This window comes from Crassostrea angulata, chromosome 1 (genome assembly GCF_025612915.1).
Source record: "Crassostrea angulata isolate pt1a10 chromosome 1, ASM2561291v2, whole genome shotgun sequence".
Lineage (NCBI taxonomy): Eukaryota > Metazoa > Mollusca > Bivalvia > Ostreida > Ostreidae > Magallana > Magallana angulata.
In genome coordinates, this window is record NC_069111.1 from 37,432,001 (window position 1) to 37,456,455 (window position 24,455).

Consider the following 24,455-nt stretch of genomic DNA (forward strand, 5'->3'; position numbering starts at 1 on the left):
TCTCAGTATACCTAAGAACAACATAATTGGAATAGTTCATATAGTTGCTTTACATATGTCAATTAATAAACTGACAATTCGTCAATGCATAAGCATGTTTGACTTCTATTATGAAGGTTTATAACCTGCTTAATCTATATTGGGGTAAGTGTGTGCCAGTTAAAAAAGACCTTAAAGAGGTTTACCAAGTAACAGCCTGTAAAGACGAGGTGGCCGAGTGGTTAAGGCGATGGACTGCTAATCCATTGGGGTCTCCCCGCGTGGGTTCGAATCCCATCCTCGTCGATAATTATATTTTTGCTGTCATCTTTCTTTTATTAAATGGCATAGATTTTTGGTTTCTCCTGAAGGAAAAACCCGTATAAGTGCTGAATTTTCAAATATAACTCAGAGGTAAGAAAATAAGCAATTCCAAGGCTAAAAATGAAAGTAGACTTAAGAAAAAACATTACTGTGTTTAAAAAAAATATTAATCAAAACTAAAACGCTACTGTTTTTTATCATTTGTAAGCAAACACGCTTGCGCTCAATGTCTTATTTAAGTTTGGAATAATTTCAAAAGATCATTTGATTTTAAATCCCTATTGACTAAATATAATCAAATACATGTATTAACGTCTGCAGATGAAGTAAAATGTATTATATTTTGGATATACTTAATTTATTCAATCTATCAAAAAGGATTCCTCCCAAACTACTTTTTTAAATTGGAACTTTTCATTTATACCTAAACAAATATTGTTTTAAAATTTCAATTAATAGTTTATATCTTAACTAGTTTGCCCTTATCTAAAATAATTATCTAACACATCAACTTTCACATATTCTGGATTCCACTTGAAACGTTAACTGATATTAAAAATATGGAAAAGTGAAAAAAATGTTTAAAAGAAAAAAAGAATGATTCCGGTCGTTCACGACTTGAAAAACAAAAAGACCTTCTAGTTCCAACTCGTTCAAAATGAAGTATTAAATTTAAAAAATTACTCTCGGCTTTAAACATATTAAGAATGAACGTTTTATTTTTCAATTTTGGCTTAAGATTGCGTCGTTTTAATTTTTTTCGATGCTGTAGTATGGAGATTTCAATTTTCTCCGTTTGAAATAACAATTATTCACACTTTTGAATAATTACCGTCATATAATTAAAGAAACAGATATACATGTATACACTGTACGTTATACTTTGAAAGGGGCATGGTCACGATTTTGGTCAAATTCAGTTTTACTGTTTTTATTATTTACAATGCTTTAGGAATGTATTTCTAATGATCGTGTGAAATTTGGGAGTCAGGCGTAGAGTTTAGATCCAAACTAACAATTCTTTGTCATGTAAACAAGGCTCGTGCCCTGTTTTTGTTTACGTTGGTTCAATGTACCAGTACAAAAATCTTTTTCAAGCTAATTTGTCTATCTTCCTTTTCATTTTAAGCATGAATAAACAGTTCCTAACGTTTAACACAATAATTTCAGGTCTAAAACTGGAATTTTCACTTCAACATTCAAAATGTAAACAAAATTGTTGTTGACAAAGCAAAGAATTGTAAGCTCTGTAACTCGCTTATAATTCAACGGATGATACTCAAATATTAGTTGCCTATTAATAATGCCTTACGAAAGCATTGTAAACTTTAAAATCGGACAAATAATTTTTGACCAAAATCGTGACCATGCCCCTTTAACATACGAGCTTTCAATTTTTCAAATTAGATCCCTCTCAATCATAATAACGTGCAGGACCCTAGGTTGAGGCCATATATCATCTCATGCGATTGCAATGTGCAAAATTATAATACTTTCTACCTGTTTGACTTCTTGTTTATTTAAACAATATCAAGCACTCTCTGATAGTTTCAAGAAAAGGTAAAAAAAATAATAATGATAACCTCGTATACTGTGCGAAACCGTGGCAATTTAATAAAAAATATCTTGGTTTAAGTGTTATAAAAAAATATATCTTTTTAAGGATTTTTAAATGTAAGATATTAACTAGTATGTTTGATAGATATTGTGGTTTATAGTTCCAGTGCAAGTTTGTTGTTGGGTTTCCTCAAATTCAAGTTCCCTATTTTTATATGGTTTATGCATGGTGACACAACGCTCGTCTCAAATCTCTCAAAATTCAAGAAATTTGAAAGAAATTGATCAATGACTATTGGACAGATATAATTATACATTATTAAATCAAATTTATTGATACAACACTGTGCCGAATAATTTTATCAGTACCAAGGTGGCACTTTTGCACCCGCTTAAGATGCATGTTTCGAAAAATTGAAATATGTCATGTAATAGACCATTGCTAAAAGAGTTTACCACTTTTGGCAATAAATACTTTTCACACCTGCAAGGTGAGAGGTTTATCTTTTTAAAAAATTCCAACGGGTAAATAGTTTTCCAAGAGGATTTTAAGAAATTTCTACCGGAATAAAAGAACTTCGTATATTGGAATTGAATTTCAAACGGATTTATACAAAACTTCTTTAGAAATTTAATATCGGATAGGATATTTTAATATTTGGAAAACTATCTGTCCGATTTAAATTCCTTAGAAATTCTTTTTATCCCATAAGAAATATAATTCTTTAAGGGTCTCTAAAAAGAATTTTCTCTAGAAAAATTATTTTTCCATTTTTCCTATGCCAATTATTATTTTCTCATTTGGATATTTTTTAGAATTAATATCTCATCTGGCAGGTGAGAAACATTAAAAACAATAATGGTTCTATACTTTCTTTGCAATGGTTTATTTATGAATTGGTATATATGGATTTTCACAAATCTGCATCTTAAGCAGATTTAAAAGTAGCACTGGTACATGACGGTAAATGATAAATCAAAGTTGATTGTACAAACAAACGTTTTCAGATTGTTTGAATTCTATTTAACAATGAAACTGAAACATATTGAAATATAAATTCGTATAGTATATTGAGCACCTTAATCGCTTAAATTTGAAAAAAAAAAAATATGTATTTATGGTCTCTCTCTCTCTCTCTCTCTCTCTCTCTCTCTCTCTCTCTCTCTCTCTATATATATATATATATAATTAGTTAAATTCCATATAAAATATTGAAATAGAATATTATATTAATGGTTTTTCATAGAAAATAGGTATCACTCATAGAAATATTGGCATTTTTTTAGATTAACAAGTAAACTATCTTTTATTTTATTATAATAAGGCCTAAGCTGTAAAAAAGAGTACCTTGTGACAAATGCAACTGTTAATATGCTGGTATTAATTGAGGAAACTTTTTTAACATCAGTAAATTTAATACCAAACAAATAAAACCAATTGTTGAGAGACGTACTTACCTGTCCACCAAGTAGTTCGCTAGCTCGTGTTTACAAAGATTGTACGAGAAGATTTACTTCTCCTCATCAAATTGTTACAGATGTTCATTCCCTACCGCCCCCTGTCTGGATGTTATTTTTAGCTCTGTCTACCATAGGTCCTCTGCCGACATGACGACCACATGGTGATAACTTTCTGAAATAAACTTGCAGCATTATGTGACAATAATTCTCAAGAAGGAGACATTACTGTTACTCTCGAACAGTAAAAAAAGAATGCGAATTATTAGTTGCATTTTATACAAAAGTCTAAATTGCCGAGAGTTTTAAACCTTAATCCAAATTGATGTCATTGAAATGAAAAACATTTATAAAAACCTGGTATGTAAATAATAAATATGTATAACCATACACTTCTTTAACTGCATAAAAAAAGTTATTTGTCCAAAAAATTATTTATCATTTCTTACAGTGTTACAGGAAATCACTATGGATATCATGAGCATCGCAGATCAATTGTTTTCCTATTTATTAGAAAGCAGAACGATGCGTGCTCTTTATTTGTCATTGATGACAGAATCAACCTCAATATAATATTTTAGACAGCCAAAGATATGATATTTCAACTCGTGTGTATAGATATAATCACCTATGTATGTCATATAATAACTAGATCAGGGTCCCTTATCTTAGGGGTTGACCTGAAGACAATATGGACGGTATCAGTAGGTGACCATTGCATATTCATGCATTTGTTTTCATTTCTTTTAAGCAACATAACTTTTAAATACACTTTACAAAGCAAAGGCTACTAGTATTTTGCAACAAAATATGTCTGTTTATTTATCACTCTGCAGGTTTGTTAGTTTTGATTGGCACGCTATCAGGGACCGTACTTGCCGACACAGGTTGTAAAATTCTATCTGATTTACCATACCTACATGTAATAAAAACAGAAATATATTCTTAATTGTAAGTTATATTCTTTCAATCATTTCTGTACCCTTTTATTTGTAGATCCCATTCTACACTGTCGGTCGTGTAAACATGTCGCGGACGGAGCAACTCCCTGTGTTTATGTTACAGAGTGTACTAGTGAGGTCAGGGGCTTTCTTTTTTTTCTTTTCTTTTTTTTTTTTTTTTGCTTTTTTTCAGAGGGTGGGATTTTTTTGCGAAGAAGAATATTAAACACTAAAGCACACATAAACGCTATGTTTCATTTTATTTATCAGTACTGAAATATCCTTTTAATTTGCACGACTTTGTTTCTTAAACTATGTTAAAACTTAGGTTGTATTTTTAACTCAATGATTTTTAAAAAAAAAAAATCCACATAGCATATCTACTTAGCATGTATTCTTTTTTATCTTTCTCTCTCTAAATACATGAAATTCTTTTTTATATTTACAGTGTTACGTTTCCTCATCAACCCCTACCTCTGGTGTTGTTACAAAAGACTATGGATGTGCTCCAGTACGTACTGATAAAACATAATTTTTTATACTTTCAATAAGACAATATTGACGATAGTATGTCATTTCAGCATTTTTAACCTTATTATGAGACAAATTGTCCATAAATTAAGAGTTGAATGTTGATTTTCTGTCTATTGTTGACGTTTGACTATGACTTGTACCATAAATAAACCAACTGAAGTTTCAATGATTACATTTAAGTTGTGCGGGTTTTGTTTTTGTTTTGTTTTGTTTTTTTTTTTTTTTTTTTTTGTTTTTTTTTTACAATCTGACAATGTGTTCTTGATAGAGTATAACAGATACACGTGACAATTTTGTCATGTTTAACATGCAAAATTAAACTTCTATAATGTTTTACACTCTATCTGACAGAGACAAACATGCTTGGCACCGGGTACCCCGATAGGTCGACGACAAGCCAAACAGGCATTAAAGACCACCTTCTGCAAGCATGAGATGTGTAACACAGGTAATACACAATTTCTTTTATCTAAGATTATTAAAGTAGAAAATATAAAGGTGTAATACATTTAACTATATGGTCTAAAACCCTATCTCAGTGACCATTAATTTAACAATTCTCTGATTTGCTTGCAAACGGTTAAGTATATTACAACTTTTTTGAGAGCGAGGAATAATCTAGTATAGAAATGTTGTTATTGCTGTAAATTTTAAACAAACGAATAAACAAACATATGAACAATCTGTTTTAAAAGATTAAAAGTTATTGAATCAAAGCACGGCATTACGGGTACCACTGTAGAGTTCTTTTTAATCAAATCATAGTCCATTTGAGAAGAACTATAATGCAATTGAATGCCAAAATCAATAGTAGTATTTAAAAAGTAGTTTTTCTCAAAAGTAATATACACATAAAATAAAAATCCTTTGGTACATTTACATGCATATAACAACATGTATCAAACCTTGACCAATATTATATCAGCCGTTTGGTCGGTATGTCGGTCTTGGACTGATACATTCAAATTAATACTGCTATAGAAAAAAGGAACCGAATGATTTATATACATTCCCCTGCTTCAGACGTCAGTCGCTTCCAGGAGCCGGCCACTGAGCCTTGCGTTGATGCTTCACCCTCAGAGTGCCACGATCCTACCCACCTAGCCACAATGTGTAGTGACTGCGAGTACGCTCAATACTGCAGGAAGTCGTGTGGGTTGTGTCAGGGTAAATATAATCTATACCATACCCAGGATACTTGCTTTTTGAAATTTTAGTATAAATTTATGTTACTTAGTAAAAGTATAAAATGTCACTTAAATAGAATAAAGGAAATTTATAAACTTGTTAACTCCCATTTCATTTTTATGAGCTAGTCCATTGCATTCTATACACTTTTACTGTATATAAAACAAAAACTAGCTTTTACATATTATAAACGCTTATTAATTATTGTTAGGGATTTTGCATCAAATTTGACAGATAATGGACACAATGGCGTGTGGTACGAAAACGTGGTCCTTTTTGACTACGATCCGGTCCACAAGACCTGCCGCCATAGTTCTTCTGTCGACCCTTCTATCTGCCAGAGTATTACGCAACAGAACCACCACGTGTCTCCAGTAATGGAAAACAACACCACTCTAAACCACGCCCACGCCAAACACGATTACTTAATCTTGGTCTATTACGAAAGTTTCATCAACCTCCACTTCAGAACCAACGGTGAGCGAATCACCAATCTACAGCTGAGCGCATGTCAGACCACTGGCCACGGTAGAGTGGACATCTTGTTGAACAACCAACCAATCCAACAGTCGTACACCGGAACTGACGTATGGAACCTGAGGTGGCAAATCCATAACTTGGATTCACTGCACTTGAATAACACGCGGGAGTTCGATTTGAAAATCCAGAAAGACAGTGCTACTCACAGCTACGGCCACTATTGGATCAGCCGAATCAGAGTAGAAAGCACGATTGCACATCATGTTCATTAATGTTGCTCCTAATAAAAAACATAACCATTCAATGATATGTTCAGGCTTTTGATTTTAAAGGGTCGCTCATATAACACGGCATGTAAATAATTGGATGTTTCCATAACTGTTGAAAAATAAAAGACTTGGATAGAGTAACATCAGTCGACATAGATCATACCTTTCGGTCATGGAAAAGCTGGATGATTACTGATCATTTGATATCATTTTTTTTAAATATAAAAACTAACTTCCTTACATCGAGGTATCTGACGGTTGATTTAGTTTTTAGTTAACTGTAGAGCTTCAAGTACTAATTATGTAAATTCCTGCATAATTGTAAATTTATAAGGATTTTTGATGATGTAAACTAAATACAATGAACAACTGTCTGGGGAGTATAGTAAAAACAAGTTAACAAGAAAAAACAAAAGAGAAACTTAATACGAATGAAATGTATAATATATCACAAAATTATCAAATACAGATCACAAGATAAATGAACAAGCATCACATTAAAGAATAAACATCATACAAAAGATTATCAAATATACACAAAGATTATAGAATAGTTATGATACATCAAACGATTTCGAATAAACATCATCAGAAATTGAACAAACAGTACAGGATGAAGAATATACATCATAAAACATTTAATATACCCCCTCTACTCAAAACATTTCATATCTCGAGATTCCATAACAAACGTTTGTGTGACATTCTGACTTGTCTAGTAAGTAGTCAGAAGCCCGTGTTATTTACATGAAGTTCAAAGTGGTGGCCAGTTAAGATTTTGCCTTTATTTCGCTCCTTGTCTGACGGTCATTTTCTTTTTCAATTTTTTATCTTTGAATGGGTTAGTCCATTTCCAACATGTAGAGAACGCTTTCGCGTAGATATCTTGTTTACGTTCTAAAATAAGCTTGCAACATCACGCGAAGATAAATATTTGAAATGAGGCGTGAACATACCGAATTTGATTGTAAATAAATTAATTGGAAATCATCTTCAATAATTCGAATGCATTTGAATTAAAATTAAATAATTTGCAGAAAGTTCATAACGTATAAAACTTGATGAAAACCATGAACATTTCTGTCTTTAAGATCAGCTATTTATAATGCACATATAGCAGGAAACATAAAGAACAGCAGGAATTATCTCTTAGGTCAACGGCGATATATTATTTCTGCGAGTGTGATCTGTAATCGTTTAAAGATAATGAAGAAAGGTTAGGTGATATAAGGATTGTTTCGCTATGGCAAAGAAAAGTGAGTACTATTTATTCATTATTTTTCAAACATCCCGCAGAAAAATTATGTGTTAAATCTTGTCAAATTTCACATTCAGGAAGTAAGCGTCTGATTATTTTTATTTAATTCCACTTCTGGTTTTTTTTTGTTTATGTTTTGTTTTGTTTTTGTCATTTGGGACTTTCTGGGTTTTTTTTTTTTTTGGGGGGGGGGGGGGGGTATAACGTCAATAATTGATCAAGCATGTCTACGTCGTTATTTGCATAAAACGATGCATAAAACTACCATGTGAATAAATCGATTCATCACTGTCATAAACTAACAAACAAATTATTGACAGTTTCTCCGATCCCGATCCTTTGATTGAAAAACGGGGTAAAAACCGTTTTGCGAAATGTAGACTAGTTGACGGGTTATAGAAATATATATTGTAACTAATCAATGTTTAAAAAGAAAGTCTGAGGAAAAAATCAAAAATTCAGAAAAAAAACTTTCTTATATCCTTGTAGGATATATTATACATTTTTCTACTTTATTAATTTTAGATTAAAAATTCCGATAAAACTACTTTTTGTAATTTGTTTTGTTTTGTGTTTTTGGTTTTGTTTGGTTTTTGCCATAATTGTTCTGACAATATATTATTGAGGTACAGTATATCACTTCCACTTTACTTTTAATTTATTGATATTTTTTGTTCCGGCAGTGTTCCGATTTCTTTTTGTGATTCTCCTTACTAGTATTGAAGAACTTCCGTTATGTTTTGGACAAACAGGTAATGTTATGCCATTTCATTTTTCGGAATATATTAATACATAAAAAAAACATACGAGGATTAGAATTTCCAATTTTAAATTGAAGGGCAATGCAGTCTCTTGTGGGTGGGAGTAAACATATAACCCTAGCTTCCAGACCCTGTCCAGTTTTGACAAAACAACACGCCTACATCAGGGCTTATACACTACATGTACTATGTAAATGATATATACTTAGTATATCATTTAGACATGTAATGAAGCAAACGAAATCTTAAATGCAAACACTCACCCTATGCATATCAAAATAGTTTTACATAATATTTTACCGGATTACATCAAATAATCAAAATACATATCTTGCAAGCTTTTTTTCTGTTTACGAAGCCAAGGACGTTTGTTTATAATTAGACATGTTCACGTATTCAATGCTACATAATGTGTTATCAGGACGTGTTTGCTTTTTGTGCTTTTGTACTTTGCAACCATTTTGTTCATATGTAAATATGTTACGTCTGTTCATGTACCTCATGTATCATTTTATGGTTTTAAGTGAAATAAACTGAACTGAACTGAATTGTACTATCAGCTTACATAAAATATTTTATTGTAATAATTGAGCGATTTTTTCATGATCAGAACCAATACGTCATTGCCTGCGGTGTACGGGAACGACGCAGACACAGCTGGATTCGTGCATTGGTCTAGTAGAATGCGGGGACGATAAGGAGGTAAAAATCTAGCTAGTATATGTAGTTAAGGGTACTTTTATAGAGATTTGTTACATATTAAATTAAAAAAACCCACATTCAATCAGTTTATTCATTAACTATATCAATTAAGTTATCATTTTATAATTCTGTTGTTCATTTGTACTTACAATTAATCTGCTTAAATGCTGACCAGTTTGCACTGGTCGAGGAGCAGTCTGATCTTTGCTGTTACTGTCATACTCCCTGTGCTATTTGCATCATTTTTTGAAATTAAAATTTAAGAATTGCAATCTTTTTCAGATATTGATATAAATGTTATTACCAGACATAATAGGATTTATGGGTTTTTTTTATTGTTTGTGTTGGGGTTTTTTTGGTGTGTGTGTGTGTGTGTGTGTGTGTGTGTGTGTGTGTGTGTGTGTGTGTGGGGTTTTTTTTTTTGGGGGGGGGGGGGGTTGTTGTTGTTGTTTTCTTTTCTCTTTTGTGGGGGTTGGGGAGTGGGGTGGTGTTTCATGTTATGGCTTTAAAGAGGCATGTTGTTGAATTGAGCTGATAATTACCACATTTCATTTTTCTTTTTACATTTAGATTTATAATTTACCGGGGTATTTCTAAAACAAAGAATTCTGGAAATGAGCACTGTTTCTCGCTCGAAACTGACTTTCAAATTATTGTCACAGATCAATAGAAATACCTTAATCTAACATTATTTTGTTAAAATAAAACAAAACTGTGAAAATTTCAATCTGAATTATTTCCATGCCCTGTTGATCATATGAGGATACAAATTACTAGCATTATAAACCTTACAGGACGGCCGTTGATAAGTCGATGACGTCAAAATATTGTTTCTGTCATTTATTTTACAAAATAACTACGGAGTGAAATCCATAACTGACACTAGCGTTAGCTTTTTTAGTCTTCATTCAGACTAAACTTAAGGGGGTTCGGTAGTCGTCGCCGTTTTTATACTGTATATACCGTCTATAGACGAAGAACCCTTTATACATGTAAAGATTTAAGAAAATGTTTCATTTTTAAATCGATATATTTGGATATTCCTTATCATTATATAAGTTATTATATTAGTTTATGGCCAAAAATAGTATGTCTAGAAGTTTAAGGCGGTTCTGGTGAATAATTTGTTGACGATTTAGCTTTCTTAAGATTTGAAGATTGCAGGTAAAATCTAGATTAATATTTCCAAGCTCTATGCATTCGAACACAAATAGCTACTGTCATTAGCTTATCTGCGAATTATTTAACAGTGCTACTTAAACACAACAACTCTCAATGATGGAACGTGGATAAAGACATACGGATGCGCTAAGGTACGTATATTGACATGTACAAAAAGTAGTTTTAAACTACAAGATCTTGTCCTCTTATGCCGATAATATCAGATCATGGCAAAGACCGATTTTGTTATAAACGGCATATGCATGTGACCATAACACAAGGATTGAGGTCAACTTTCTTCTGAAAATATCGCGATTACTTCAGATACTTGTAGTTAATATTTTCACAATTTGGTATTTGCACATCCAAGAAATCAAATTGTATGTTCATAGGTTAAAAGATCTATATGATATATCATAATCTCTTTTCTGTGTTTAAGAACTAGTATTTAGAAATTCTGATTGAAAGACAAATGGTTACGATTGATTGAAATGCTTTTGCAATTGTTTTAATGTACAATGCGTACAGTAGCATGGTTAGACAATATATGCATATATTGTTATCTTGATCATGTTAACTTTCTGTTGCATCATGAGCAGTATCATTAAAACACCGTACAACCCATGTTCAATTTTTGGTTCATAAAAGGAGAAGATAAGCAATGTTTAAATAAGTTACTTGTTATTTTTTTTCAATGATCTAGAGATCCACCTGCGGTTCATTAGCGGGTCCCTTCGGGAAACGTGACCCAGCGTCAACGTCTGTGGAGTATTGTGGGAAAGAAATATGCAATATTGGTGAAGTATAAAAGCTAGTACTATGTCATTTTTCTTAATCATTCCCATGCCTTCTTTACAGAAATCGGGAGCATAGTGTTTTGCACCATGATATTTTACATGGAAACAGTTTATGGCATGGCAGAATCTGCTTGTTCCCCCATACATGATAAATTTATAACAATGCATAACAATTTTTTTTTGAAGACATCGGCCATTTCCAAGAGCCCCCAACTTCTCCATGCGGAGATCTTTCTGCTAGCGACTGTCGAGACCCTATGGCTTTGAAAACAATCTGTTCAGATTGCGAAACGGCCGAGTACTGCCGAAAATCGTGTGGACTGTGCCATGGTAAATGTTAAAGAGGATCCGATGGTTGTGGCCATTTTTAGACTAAGTTAATCTCCCTAACATGAAAAGTTCTCTATAAAGATATAGGAAAGCAATTCAAATTTTAAAGCAAAAAAATGTTATTTTACTTGATAACAGTTTGTGGCCATAAGTATCGTTCTTTAAATTCTAATGTACATCTGATGTTATTTGTTGACTATGTAGCCTCCTCACATCGTCATATTATTACTGTGAACAAAGCAAGTCGATTGTTTATTAATTTATTTGTATATCATTTGATGTTTATGAAGAACACGAGTACTAGGGCTATTAAAATTCCTGTATAATAGAGGGGTGTTACAACGCACTTTGAAAAATTACGCACTTCAAATTTATTTTTAAAAGTGCGTTAATTTTGGGACCAAGTCAACACACTTTAATAATAATTTTTTTTCAAAGTGCGTTGATATCGTCGATATCAACGCACTTTGAAAAATAATGTGCAGGGTTTAGTCAAAATAATTGACACTTTTATATATAATAAATGATTGTTTTATCCTTGTTTAGCTTAATCTGATTTATTTAAAAAAGAACCCATTGCATTCTAAGCTAACGTGATAAACAGTTTCTAGATAAGTTTTTTTTCATTTTCGTTCTTTGGGAGATTTGAATTATCCAAATATGAGATAAACTTCATCGCTTAGTAACTGCATTTTCCTTTTTTTTTGAGTATGCAGTAAATTAACTTCCTATCTGGTATATTGGGCTATGCCAGAACGAATATTATTAATGTATATTGATAATGGAGATCAATCAATAACATAATTCAACTAGCTTATTGCATATGTATGTAAACAAACGTGATGTGAAAAAAGGATATTACGTAAGTTATGTTTATCAAAAACAATATGATATTTTAGAAGATCAGTGCGAGAAAAAAACCACATTCTAATACTTACTTTTATGTTTATAATAATTTGTAAATGTATTTTTTTTTATATTGAAGTGATTTATTTGATTAGAATATGAAAAGAGGGTTAATGTTGAAATATTTTTAGATTCTTTAACATACCAATGGAGAAATCGTTGTTTTGTCAGCTCGTTTTTTCGATATCACTGCATTTACTTAATTTACAACAGAGCATGTTTCTTTTTCCAATCTTAAATGTTGCTGAAAATCATATGCTTTGGAAGGGATAATGAGGGATAGGGGGATCTTCTTCCTCTAATCAATTACATGATGTACTGGTATTTGCACTGTATCTTTGGTTACTAGTATCCCCTACACCCCTCCCTATCCCCGTTATCAAATACGGTAAATTAGATTCACTAGTGTTACTATCAGCAGATTAGAAATTCAGTAGGAGAATTTGTGATTGATACATATTTTTTCAAAGTGCGTTAAGAGTCTCGATACTAAAAAATGTTGATGTACATTCTTAATGCACTTTGACAAATTTTTTCAAAGTGGGTTAACTTGGTCCAAAATTTTACGCACTTTGAAAATAATTTTCAGTGCGTAATTTTTTCAAAGTGCATTGCCACAAAGGGAATTAAATTTTACATAGAATAAAAGTAGCGTTTTCTATCAAACATTTTCTTACAATCCATACCATACATGTACATACTTTAAGGACCCAGTGTTGGAGCTTAGAATACTAACTTAAAGTACACATGTTTTTCGTCACGTATGTGGATTAGGGATACACATCATTTACATATACGATTTATAATGTCGCCGATGTTAGAATTAATTATAGTTTGATAAAAAAAAAAAAAACTTGAGACGATATTTTTTTTTCTTTCAGACCACTCCAATACTTGGTATGAAAACGTTGTGTTGTTTGACTATGACGTAGTTCACAAAACGTGTAGTCACAGTTCAACAGTCAGCTCAGTCATATGCCAAAGCATAAGTGAACAGGCTTACAATGTGTTTGGAGTGGTACACAACAACTACACCATTAATGCGGCACATACAAGAAAGGATTACCTTATTCTCCATCAAACGAACAGTTACGTAATCTTAAGGTTTAGGACGAACGGAGAGCCTCTCACAAATCTACAACTCTACGCTTGTAAGACCACCGGTCATGGTCGAGTAGATGTATTACTAAACAACAACACCATTCAAGAGTCTTACAATGGAACATTTTACGCTGACCTGTCATGGCAAATTCATAAACTTAATGTAAACCAGTATCAGAAGGTCAGAAATTACACTCTGGTAATACGGAAAGATGCGCTTCAAATCAGCTACGGCCATTACTGGTTGAGTCATGTTCGATTGGAAAGCGTGGTGACTCATCATGGTCATAGCGGATAATCTCGAGAAAATTACTTTCAAATGCAATTAATACGACATGTGGATCCACTGCTTTGCAATCCTCTATTATAATGAATAGTTTTGAGCATTAAATCGAAAAGCTATATCTGTATAATTCGTCATATTTTTCGATGTCTATTATTATATATTTGTTATTCGAGATGGGTTGTTGGGTCGTCAGACAAATTAAATGATACCCTCGGTCTTCGGCTGCTAGTTTGGCAAACACTGTTTTTTATCAATTGTCGTAAAAAATAAATTATAAAGTTATCATCTGTCATGTTTTAAAAGTATTCGATATCCTCTGCATGGTTGACTAAATTCGCTTCAAATAAAAATCTTAGATGAAATCCTCACTAAATATACCCGGTATGTTGGGGTGCACCGAGATCATAGTTGACACATGTTTTTTAATTGAAATTTGACACTTTTCATTGATGTATTGAGTTTCTGTCCATTTTTTTAAACTCAATCTGATCTGCTTTGGATCGTATCACTCTGTGTTATTCATTCAAATCGAATCAAAATAAAAAGTTGATCAGATTAAAATCGTGCTCCATAGTTATGTGACGATCAAACTGGCACCAGATAACTCGGTTGATAGAGCACCTGACTGTAGAATCAAGGGGCCCCCGAGTTCGAATCCCGGTCTGGTCCGTCATTATTTCTCCCATCCCATTAGTTATGATGTCTGTGATGACTGCAAAAGTCATTTGAATATTACTGATTTCAATTATAATTTATCTAAATAACACATACACAAAATTTACAATTCATCCATTATGTATCTACATAATATTTTTAGTATATCTTTTTCCATTTTATCAAAGATCCTTCAGATAAGATGCAAATATTGCAGAGAAGTAAATCAATAAAAAAAATTTAAAACATAATTTATGAACCATTTATTCTGGATTCTTAACCATATGTACCATGTATCATATAAGTGCATTGAAACAGCATAGAATGTAGAAATACATAGCATTTCATTTCCCAAACTTGCATGAGAAACAGCTCACAATTATAAATATCTTTTTTTATTCATATAGGTAACAGGTGCCCAATACAAATAAAAAAAAATAACATTTATCACTTCCAAATTTACTGAGGACAAGTTCAAAATTTCAATATTTCATTCTGGAAAAAACATACTGATAAAATGAACAGAATATGCAAAGATTTGGTAAAAATCTTTGTGCAATCAAATCTTAAAATGAATAATTATGTATGACCTTCTACCAGTGAACATTAGTTTACGCTTCAAAACAAATCACCAGTGAACATTAGTTTACGTTTCAAAACAAATCACACCAGAACCATGGCTATTATGCATGCCTCTGAAGTGGCCGAGCATCAACCACTATGGTTTTTGCCAAAATGTCATAAGCGGCTCTGTTGTGTTGGAATATAAACACAGTCAGGCATGCTGGGAAAAAGAAGGCCATTGTAAAGTTCTTGATGACCGATCTCACTAAAGCACTGTGAAAGAAAAATAGGAAACATAAGGGTACAAACATATCACATTAGATTATTAAACTAATTTGAAATTGGAAAATACATCATTCATAATGTTAATGGAGGTTATATAGTAATACAAAGTCTAGAGATGAAAACCCTGCATAATTATGCAGCCTCCATCAGCTTTTAGACAATTTCTTTACTGCAACTTATAATAGACTACCAACAATTTGTCATAAGTGGTACAAAGTTAAAACATTCAGTAATTATACATTATTCTGACTAATGACAGTGTATTAAGAAAAACAGACATTCCATTTGTGAAAAATAAGTATCAGATAAGTAGTTAACTTTCATGGAGGTAAGGTATTCTAATGATGGATTTAACTGTGAGAATAGAATAATTTTTTTCCCATCAGACTTCACATTTTCTCAATCACTTTTACATTGCAATTGTTTGCTTTTGTAACATTCTAACAAAAAAAAAATGCCTAAAGAGTATAATCTTCCAAATGCCCTTTTACATCATATTTTTTTTCTTGAAAATGTATACCTGAAGAATCCAATATCCTTTGCTGGACACACTAAGACCCTTCCATGTGGCTGAGAGGTGACATGAAGACAGGAGACAACTTTCAATCCCAGCATTCTCTTGCCTGGTGTAGCCCCTCCTACAGCTCCGCCTATGCCTTTACATAAACACAAAGTCTGAAACAATAGAGGACATCCATGTACCAATGGTAGGTATTTGTCTCAACTTCCAAATAAGGGTGGGATTGTTTCAAATACCAGTAGAATTATTTCTTTTTTCTACTCACTAAATTTGTATCCATGTTCATAAATAAAATTAGTGTACAATAAAATTCATCCCAATGATACATATTTTCATTAGATCAATATGATAAATGATTGAACAAATATGTATACTGTAAAAGTGATTATTTACGCTGGTGGATAAGTACATGTTTCTTATAGTCAAACACTATTCATGGGTATTAAATAGGCAGATGCTTGAATTATCACTCTAAAGTTTGATTTTTTTACCATTTGCATGAGGGTATTTTACATGGTTTTAAGCTTAACATGTGACTATTGTTAATTTTTTCTACATGTAAATAACCATTTTTACAGTACATGTATAATACACAATATTAGCATTTAAAATACATTTAAATGGTAGCTTTTATTGAGACCAACTCTTTCTCTCTCTCTCTCTCTCTCAGTATTCTAAGAGTATCAAGGTAATGAACTAACATATAAATAATATGTTGAAAAAGCATCATATCCAGGTAGAATTATAATCTTAGCATATTGGTACAATATAATTTTTATAGTACATGTATTAATGTAAAATCATTTTAGTATTTTCTTTCCTTTTTTCTTACCTCAAAAATTGTTATCATTATTCTATTCATTATTTCTAAAGCTATTAGTTCTGAGGTAAAACTAAATGCTTTTTCAACATCCATCTCTGTGATTTCTGTAAAGTCAAACTTCGGCATAATGTCCAGAGGAACTTCAATTAAATTATCATCTCTTCTGCAAAACAAATAAAGACATAATCTAATGGGAGAGATCAAGTATATACTGTTATTTCATTCATCTTTAAACAAAAGTTCAAAATAGTGTACCGGTAGTTGTTTAAGCTACTCTTCTTAAGGGCATGGTCATGAATTTGGTGAAATTTTATGTTTATTTTTTTATTTTTTACAATACTGGCACTGTACCAGTTATCGGCTAAAATTTAACGTTTTCTTTTCGTAATTCATTATTTCTTGATATTTTTGGATAAAACTTGACATACTTTAAAAAGTGAACTCCTTATCAATCAATCTGTTAGTTTATATCATTATTTAGAACCCAAAACATCTTGTTTTGTGCTTTTTAGCAAGCCCCGAATTTGCCGAGTTTTTAAGATTTACTGTACCAGTTATCGGCTTCGTGATAATAACAAAGTAAAAATCCGTGTTCATGTTGATTTTATACTCTGCTAAATGTAATTTGAATTATGCCCCTTGTGAGGTCAGACTAATGTATTCGGGGTCATGATACATTATAAACAAAACTCATAAAATAATTCGTTTATTATCATACGGTAATACACCAAATCGTATAACTATTCAATACATAATTGTGCAATCAGGCGTTCAATTGCGCTACGAATCTCTCGGAAATTCGTGAATTCCTTTTGTTTATACATGTTAAATGTGTTGATTTTATATGTCAAATCAAAGAAGGGATATAATAACGTATCACAAAGAGGTAATACTCTATTTTTAACTTATTACGTCACTTCCCCCACTGCTGAAAGTGCAAAGATGTAAAATCAGCGGTAAACTATGATCGTTTAAGCTCATGTCTAAAACATATTCAAGAAAGTTTTCAAGCAAACTTACTTTTCTTTATTCGAAAAAGACGACTGAATTAAAAATCTTTGATTGTCGCGTGCTATAAACCGAACTCTCAGTTTAGCCGATAACTGGTCTTAGCCGATAACTGGTACAGTACCAGTATGCTTTAGTAATGCATTTCTGATGATCAACCAACATTTGAGTGTCAGTCATAGAGTTTTAAGCATGATACAGAGCTCACAATTCCTTGTTAATATGTAAACAAGTCTTGTACCATGTTTTTTTTTATATTGGTTCAACATGCCAATAAAAGTTCTTTTTCAAGCTGATTTTTCTATCTGCTTATTTGTTTTGAACAAAAACAGTTTCTATTGACTGTTAAGTTCATTTGAGGTCCTAAACTTCAACATTCAAATGTAAACAAAAACATGATATGAACTTTGTTCACATATCAAAGAATTGTGAGCTCTGTATCCCACTCATAACTCGATAACTAACACTAAAAGTTTGGTTGACTTATTAATAGAAGAGCCTTACTGAAGCATTGAAAACATTAAACATGGAAAAAAAAATTTTGACCAATAATATGACCATGACCATTAAAGAATTTAAACTTCAAAGATCAGACATATCTTATAATATGTATACTGTACAATAGCCCTTTGTTTTTTCCTTGTCGCAGGTTTTTAAATATTTTCTTTATCGTAATTATGTCCATTATGGAGTGATATATACATGTATGACTACTAACAAGCAACTTCTACAGCATCAAACTTATCTTGTGTGGACAAATGGATGAAAATTCAAACTATATATTTATGCGATTACTTACAAATACCCCATGTGTCGTAATACCAGAACTGTCATCATAATCTTTAGATAGAACAACACAACAAAATCAATTATTTCTGCTGCTACTCTTTTCCACAGAGGTGGTAGGGAATACAAAGATCCAACTGAAAAAGATATTAATTAATGATTATTAAAAAAAAATTAATTTTATCTTTAACCGGCAAAAAACTATAAACTTTTGAAAATCCTTTAGATCATTTTGATACATGTTCGTATATCACACAAAATGCATTTAGCTTTGTTTGTTTGGTTTGTTTTCAAGGTGTACAAAATGGCATATATCAGCATCAAATACTTTTTAAAGAAAATCAAGATAAACAATGTAGAGATGTTTTGTATAGAACAGCTTCATATGTACACCTTTACCTCTTTGGTTTTGAAATTGTGTCGTTCTTCTGGTACTGTTCGCTGCTGTGGTGGAATCTGGTGCTATAGTTGCAGTATGCGTCGCGGTATTGTTATTGTTGTTGTGTGGAAATGATAGCTGGGGACCGGTACAGTGGTTTAACATTAATGGAAACATTGTAGAGAAGGACTGCATCGAGTTCCACATCCGATACTGATACAGCCATAGATGAAGCTGGTCTGTGTATTCCCTAAGATTCCTGTACGGTCGCTCTGAAGAACTTTGTTCAGAAGGATTTTGTGTAGTCTCCATATCTAGTACTTTCTTGGTCTTTGTTTCCTTTTATAAGAAGAATTAACACAAACAATAAGCCGAGTCGCAAAATCTTCGGTTGACAGACATGTTTACTTCCGGCTCATGGCGTGTATAGATTTAGAGCCAAATCTGAAAGATTCCGGATTATAAGCATCTTCATGCCTTTGACCAAAAAAAAAAAATAATAATTATAAAATAAAATTAAATAAATGAATAATGGTAAAAAGATACAACAAAAACGAAAATAAAAGTCTATATAACGTTAGTCCCCGGTCTGAACTGCAACGTAACACCACAGGGGCATCATTATAAATAATACACGTGTATTATTTATAGCGAGCGCAGCGAGGCGGCGCGAAGCGCCGCTCGCGTAGCGAGCTCCATAGACAACGTGTACGAACGGAGGAAATTCGAGTTGAAATCTGCACATTGTTCAAAGAAAATTTTGTGGACCCGCGTGAAAACGTTCTACTATCCCAGTGATCCTTTGCGGTGCATAGCAACTTGGCGGAACAGGAAGCGTTTCTAAGGAAAATTCTTACCTGTAAATCGCATACAACATTTTCATCTAACAATAAAAAATCCTTTTAAAAACATTAAAGTAAACAACACATATGCTTACGTAAAAAACTGTACCTATGACGTCATTTCCTTCCCCGAATTTGTCCGACAATTTACGAAAACTGTCGAGCGCAAAAAGTTAAGTATGACGTCACAGTGATCTGGCGTTTTATATTCCCGCGATACATTTAGAGGTGGATCAAGCATATGTACTGAATGTAACGTGTAGGAAGTACACAGTAGGGAGTCACCGTTAATACTGATACTGCGCTCACTATTAACGGTGACTCTTTGGCTGATTAGTTTTGTTTTAATGATCTTTTTTTGCTCAGTAAATACACATGCAAGTTCCATGCTAAATTTATTGTCATATTGATCCAATCATTGTATACGTTAGGTAGGTGACAAAAACTTATTAAAAAAGAAAAGTCTAATCATTATTAGATCTACGTGTAGCCACGTCGTTTTGTAATGAATAAATAAAAGAAAAAAATTAAACTGTTAAAATATATACATGTATTTGTTATATGCAACATATGTGGTCAAACCTTTCAATAATATTGGATATCACACACTAAAAAAAGGGGGAGGGAACATGTCTACAACGTATAGCGTACAAAAATTAAAAAGATTAAAAACAAAATTGATGTCACAGAGGAAAGCTAAAACACCGGTAACAACAAGGAACAAAATGAGAAATAACACAGACACACAATTTATTGATTTTAATGATCATTATTAAAAGGTAAAGAAGAGATAAAAAATTTAAAAAAACCGGCTTTGTGTTTATCAAAATATTTTAATAAGTCTGTTTAACATTTTATTAATGCTCAGTGGTAGTTTTTTGTTTAAGTGTATAAACCTAGGAAGGGACCATTGGAATAAAAGTTTGATATCTTCCGGTTCCTTGCGGTGGTAAAAGTTTTCGAGACAAAGCCAAAGTTTTTTGGTTTGGGTAAGTCCACGGGTTGCATTTAACAATGATGACAGATGTGTGACTCCTTCTGCGCTCGCCCCAACGGTCACACCGTAAAACATATTATATATGATAATGTCATAGAGTGTAGAGCGGATACCAGTGGAAACATCTTTTGTTTTTGTTTTTTATACATGTATATATTTAAGAGAAGAATCAGATGTAAGAGAAGAATCCGATGCCTTTTCAATATATCTGCATTTTTAGAAATCATAAAGATAAAACTTTTTTCTAAACATATCAAGATAATAATATGTCCGGATTAAAGGTGATTTGTGGTGTTTTATACGTGGTCTATATATTTTCTACAATGCATGCTATAAATACCTTCATACCTGCATGAACCAAAGAAAACAATCTTTTATTAAACTTACAATTGCATGGACTTTCGGTTGGACGTAGCTATCATTTTCTTTCGTCAAAACAAGTTAAAAATGACGCGGTATCAAGTGAAATATGCACCGATTGCGTAGTTTTAGCCCAAAAGCCTTTCAAACAGTCATGGCTGAGTGGCCAGCAATGAAATAGACAGTCCTCCGTCACATTGTTGTTTAACACAACTACCCAAAGTCCAAAGTCTTTTTAAAATGGTTGGTAAATTTTTACAAAAGGCATTGCCTTAATTTGTATTTCCTATTCAAATATTGGTTTTTTATTTTTCAATCATATGATAAACTATTTCAAATTTGTATGTGCATTTGTATCTTGACATATTTATGTATGGTGTTTAACATAAATATATAGAAGACACTATATTGAATGTATGGAAACATACATAATTATACATATATATATACATATATACTATTTAATTGTTCATGTCTGTCATAGTTCTTTAAATCATCCAGCTCTTTCCCTCTTGTATATGTTTAGTGAATGTTTTATGTTCATTGGATGTTGTATGTCAACAGTCTTCATGTTGCCCCTTGAGGGCCCTTAATTGGTTAATAAAGAAATTGAAATTGAAATTGAAATTGAAATTGTACTAGTACTCATTTTTCCGGGGGTGTAATAACCATTAGTATTGAATGTAAACGACCTTAAATACATGCCTGAGGCCTAATCATAATACTCGAATTGCTAAGCTCAATACGCAAAAACCCAACAAGAAGTCGGATCGCAATCCTATTATAGCATACAGGTACAGTGACTGTAAAAGTTTGACTTATAAAAGATTTGGTACGATAAGAACAATTCTGAACCATAATGCCATTTTTCTCTGTATTTTTTTTACGTTCGATTTTGTTTAACGTATGATTTTAAAATGCTAATTTAATGACGGAAAATATACATGGATTACACAGTGGCGTCGGGAGCAAATTGAAAGGGGGGGGGGGGGCTAGATTTATCAAAAATCGTTACCCCCGTCCTCCCTCCGGTTCCCACGCCTATTCATTACAAACTTCTTCATATTTACATTTTATATTGGAAAGGTTAACGAAACACTAGCTGTTATTAAAGGCAAACTTAAGCTTGTCATCCTGTAAAAAGACAATTTAACTATTTATCGTATATTCTATATCCCAAGTACAGAAATAATTCATTTTTTTTTCAGTCTAAATCGCTCAGATTAATCACAGAGTAATTGCACGCTTATGTCGGAATAATATCTGAATCTCAATAACAGTATATCCAGAAGTGATCTGATACATAAACAATCATTATATTCTTATTGTCGATAACACTGAGTATAAAGTGAAATCAATGACCATGCTTAATGTTAGACGTTTATTGCTGGACGTTTACACGAAAATACATGCATACAAAACCAGACTAAATTCATTCAAGGTCGTTTTTTTTTAGTTTAATGCTTTTTTAATTCTAATCCTGAGCGCGTATCTAATCATTAATTGTTATTAATTGTTTTGTTTGGTTTTTTGTTGTTATGTTCGGTCTTTTATGGCTTTTTTTTTGGGGGGGGGGGGGGGGGGCGGGGGGTGGTTTTTTTTTTTTGGGGGGGGGGGGTGGGGGTGTTCTTGTTTTTTTTTTTTGGGGGGGGGGGGGGGGGAGGGTGCTAATAATGCAATGCTTGTTCAGTGTGAACCACCATGATAAATTCTGCAATGACTTTTTTCTGTATAATCTTTGTATAATATATTCAATTCATATAACTATTTGCGTGTTTACACTGAAGTGGACATTTATATAACCCTGACTTCCCATTATATTCCTACTCTTTATAGATAAAAAATGAATGAAAATTGCTTTTTCCACCGGCAATTGTTTTTCTCTGACAGCTCTTTACAAACTAGAGTGGGGATGATCGCGGGTCGATATTCAGATTCTATAACCACTAAGGATAGGACAAGCCCTGTGTAATCAGCGAGCGCTCGGAACCGCGGATAGAAAACAAGATCGTTATATTACCGACATATTTCCAGAATGAAATTAGGTTCCAAAGACCTGTTTTTGTTGTTGCCATAATTGACCGCAAGCTGTTCTGCAACTGTTTATCTTATTCTGAAAACAAGTTTTTTTTGTAGGTATACTAATATGAAACAAAAGCTATTTATATCAATTTACATTTTTATTCCTGATCGTAAAGTGGCATTAGTCTAAACGCGACAGTGACGTATTTTATTGTCAAACATTCAGTCATTGGATAAATTAATAGAAAACAACATTCATGATACACTTAGCTGTGTCTACATATATTCTCTTTTGAGAAGTGGACATGCATAGCCAACATCCACGAAGTGGAAGTAGGCTATGCCTGTCCACTTTTCAAACGAGAATATGTTTACAAAATTAATGCAAATTTCGCTTTCGGTTAGCATCAATTTCGACTTGTTTTGATATATGAATAGAGAATAGGTCCATAATCAGTTAAAAGAATTACAAAGCTTCGATGATATGTGGGTATCGGTGAAATGAAGAATTAATTTATCTTGATCTTCAATTAAACTGATCGCAAGAAATCTAATATTTTCATAAATTTCTAAGTTTATACATCAATCTATATAACTCTGATTTAAAATTAAATGAAAACGCATGAACCGGAATATATTTGATTTAACATAACTTGCGTAGATTGAGTTGTTAAATTAATTTTTATGTTGCATACAATTCCTTTTAAGATTTCTGAGTAAATCCTATGATAAAATCAAGTCAAAAAATTCAAATCATTCTATTTACCTGTAATTGACATTAAATTTCATATGGGAGAACAATTTTATTAAATTATAAAAAAAAAACGAATACAGATTTTTTAAATCCGGCGGCATGTAATACAAAACCTACAGAAATAGAACCAAAAGCTTCAATGACAGCTGATACAATCCAAAAACATAAAACCGCCCACCTCTGACATTTAGTTTGTTGGAAGTGGTTTTGGTCTTTTATAAGAACCCTTGTTATGACCAAGTTATCGGGTTTTATTCTGGTCGATAAACTTAGTACCGTTTTCCAGTTCATTTTTTGTACACGAAATAGATCGATTTACAGCAGTGTGTTTCTCGAGGATTTATAAATAGCATTTACGCACCCACACATGTTGTTTACCCAAGAATGGAACTTGTTTTTACTGTCAGATGGTACTTCTTCAATATCTTT

At 32.3% G+C, this 24,455-nt stretch overlaps 3 protein-coding genes and 1 non-coding gene across 5 annotated transcripts; 3 read left to right on the plus strand and 1 right to left on the minus strand.

The window, feature by feature from the left end:
* Nucleotides 1–203: 203 nt before the first annotated feature.
* Trnas-gcu (transfer RNA serine (anticodon GCU)) lies at nucleotides 204–285 on the plus strand. The gene has a single exon. It is a non-coding gene; the product is annotated as a tRNA-Ser (tRNA).
* Nucleotides 286–3,975: 3,690 nt separating this feature from the next.
* LOC128155440 (uncharacterized) lies at nucleotides 3,976–6,765 on the plus strand. The gene is made up of 7 exons (XM_052817145.1): nucleotides 3,976–4,022; nucleotides 4,155–4,205; nucleotides 4,315–4,397; nucleotides 4,708–4,770; nucleotides 5,145–5,241; nucleotides 5,817–5,960; nucleotides 6,216–6,765. The coding sequence occupies exons 1-7, from the start codon at nucleotides 4,010–4,012 to the stop codon at nucleotides 6,731–6,733; spliced, it is 969 nt and encodes a 322-aa protein (XP_052673105.1). The 5' UTR covers nucleotides 3,976–4,009; the 3' UTR covers nucleotides 6,734–6,765.
* Nucleotides 6,766–7,430: 665 nt separating this feature from the next.
* Nucleotides 7,431–14,314, plus strand: LOC128155593 (uncharacterized). Of its 2 annotated transcripts, none has more exons than XM_052817379.1 (7): nucleotides 7,431–7,448; nucleotides 8,672–8,740; nucleotides 9,360–9,451; nucleotides 10,702–10,764; nucleotides 11,316–11,409; nucleotides 11,596–11,739; nucleotides 13,527–14,314. In XM_052817379.1, coding segments are annotated over exons 1-7 (981 nt in total). In that variant the 5' UTR covers nucleotides 7,431–7,447; the 3' UTR covers nucleotides 14,045–14,314. The 2 variants fall into 2 exon arrangements, with proteins under 2 accessions (XP_052673339.1, XP_052673335.1); XM_052817375.1 differs by lacking the exon at nucleotides 7,431–7,448 and adding an exon at nucleotides 7,910–7,986.
* A 619-nt stretch (nucleotides 14,315–14,933) lies between these two features.
* On the minus strand, nucleotides 14,934–19,491 carry LOC128166278 (protein FAM8A1-like). Its single transcript, XM_052831351.1, has 5 exons — nucleotides 19,072–19,491; nucleotides 18,686–18,809; nucleotides 16,888–17,041; nucleotides 16,056–16,210; nucleotides 14,934–15,523 (listed from the first exon to the last, which is right to left on the minus strand). Exons 1-5 carry the CDS (start codon nucleotides 19,361–19,363, stop codon nucleotides 15,370–15,372), a joined length of 879 nt encoding a protein of 292 aa, XP_052687311.1. The 5' UTR covers nucleotides 19,364–19,491; the 3' UTR covers nucleotides 14,934–15,369.
* Nucleotides 19,492–24,455: the final 4,964 nt, after the last annotated feature.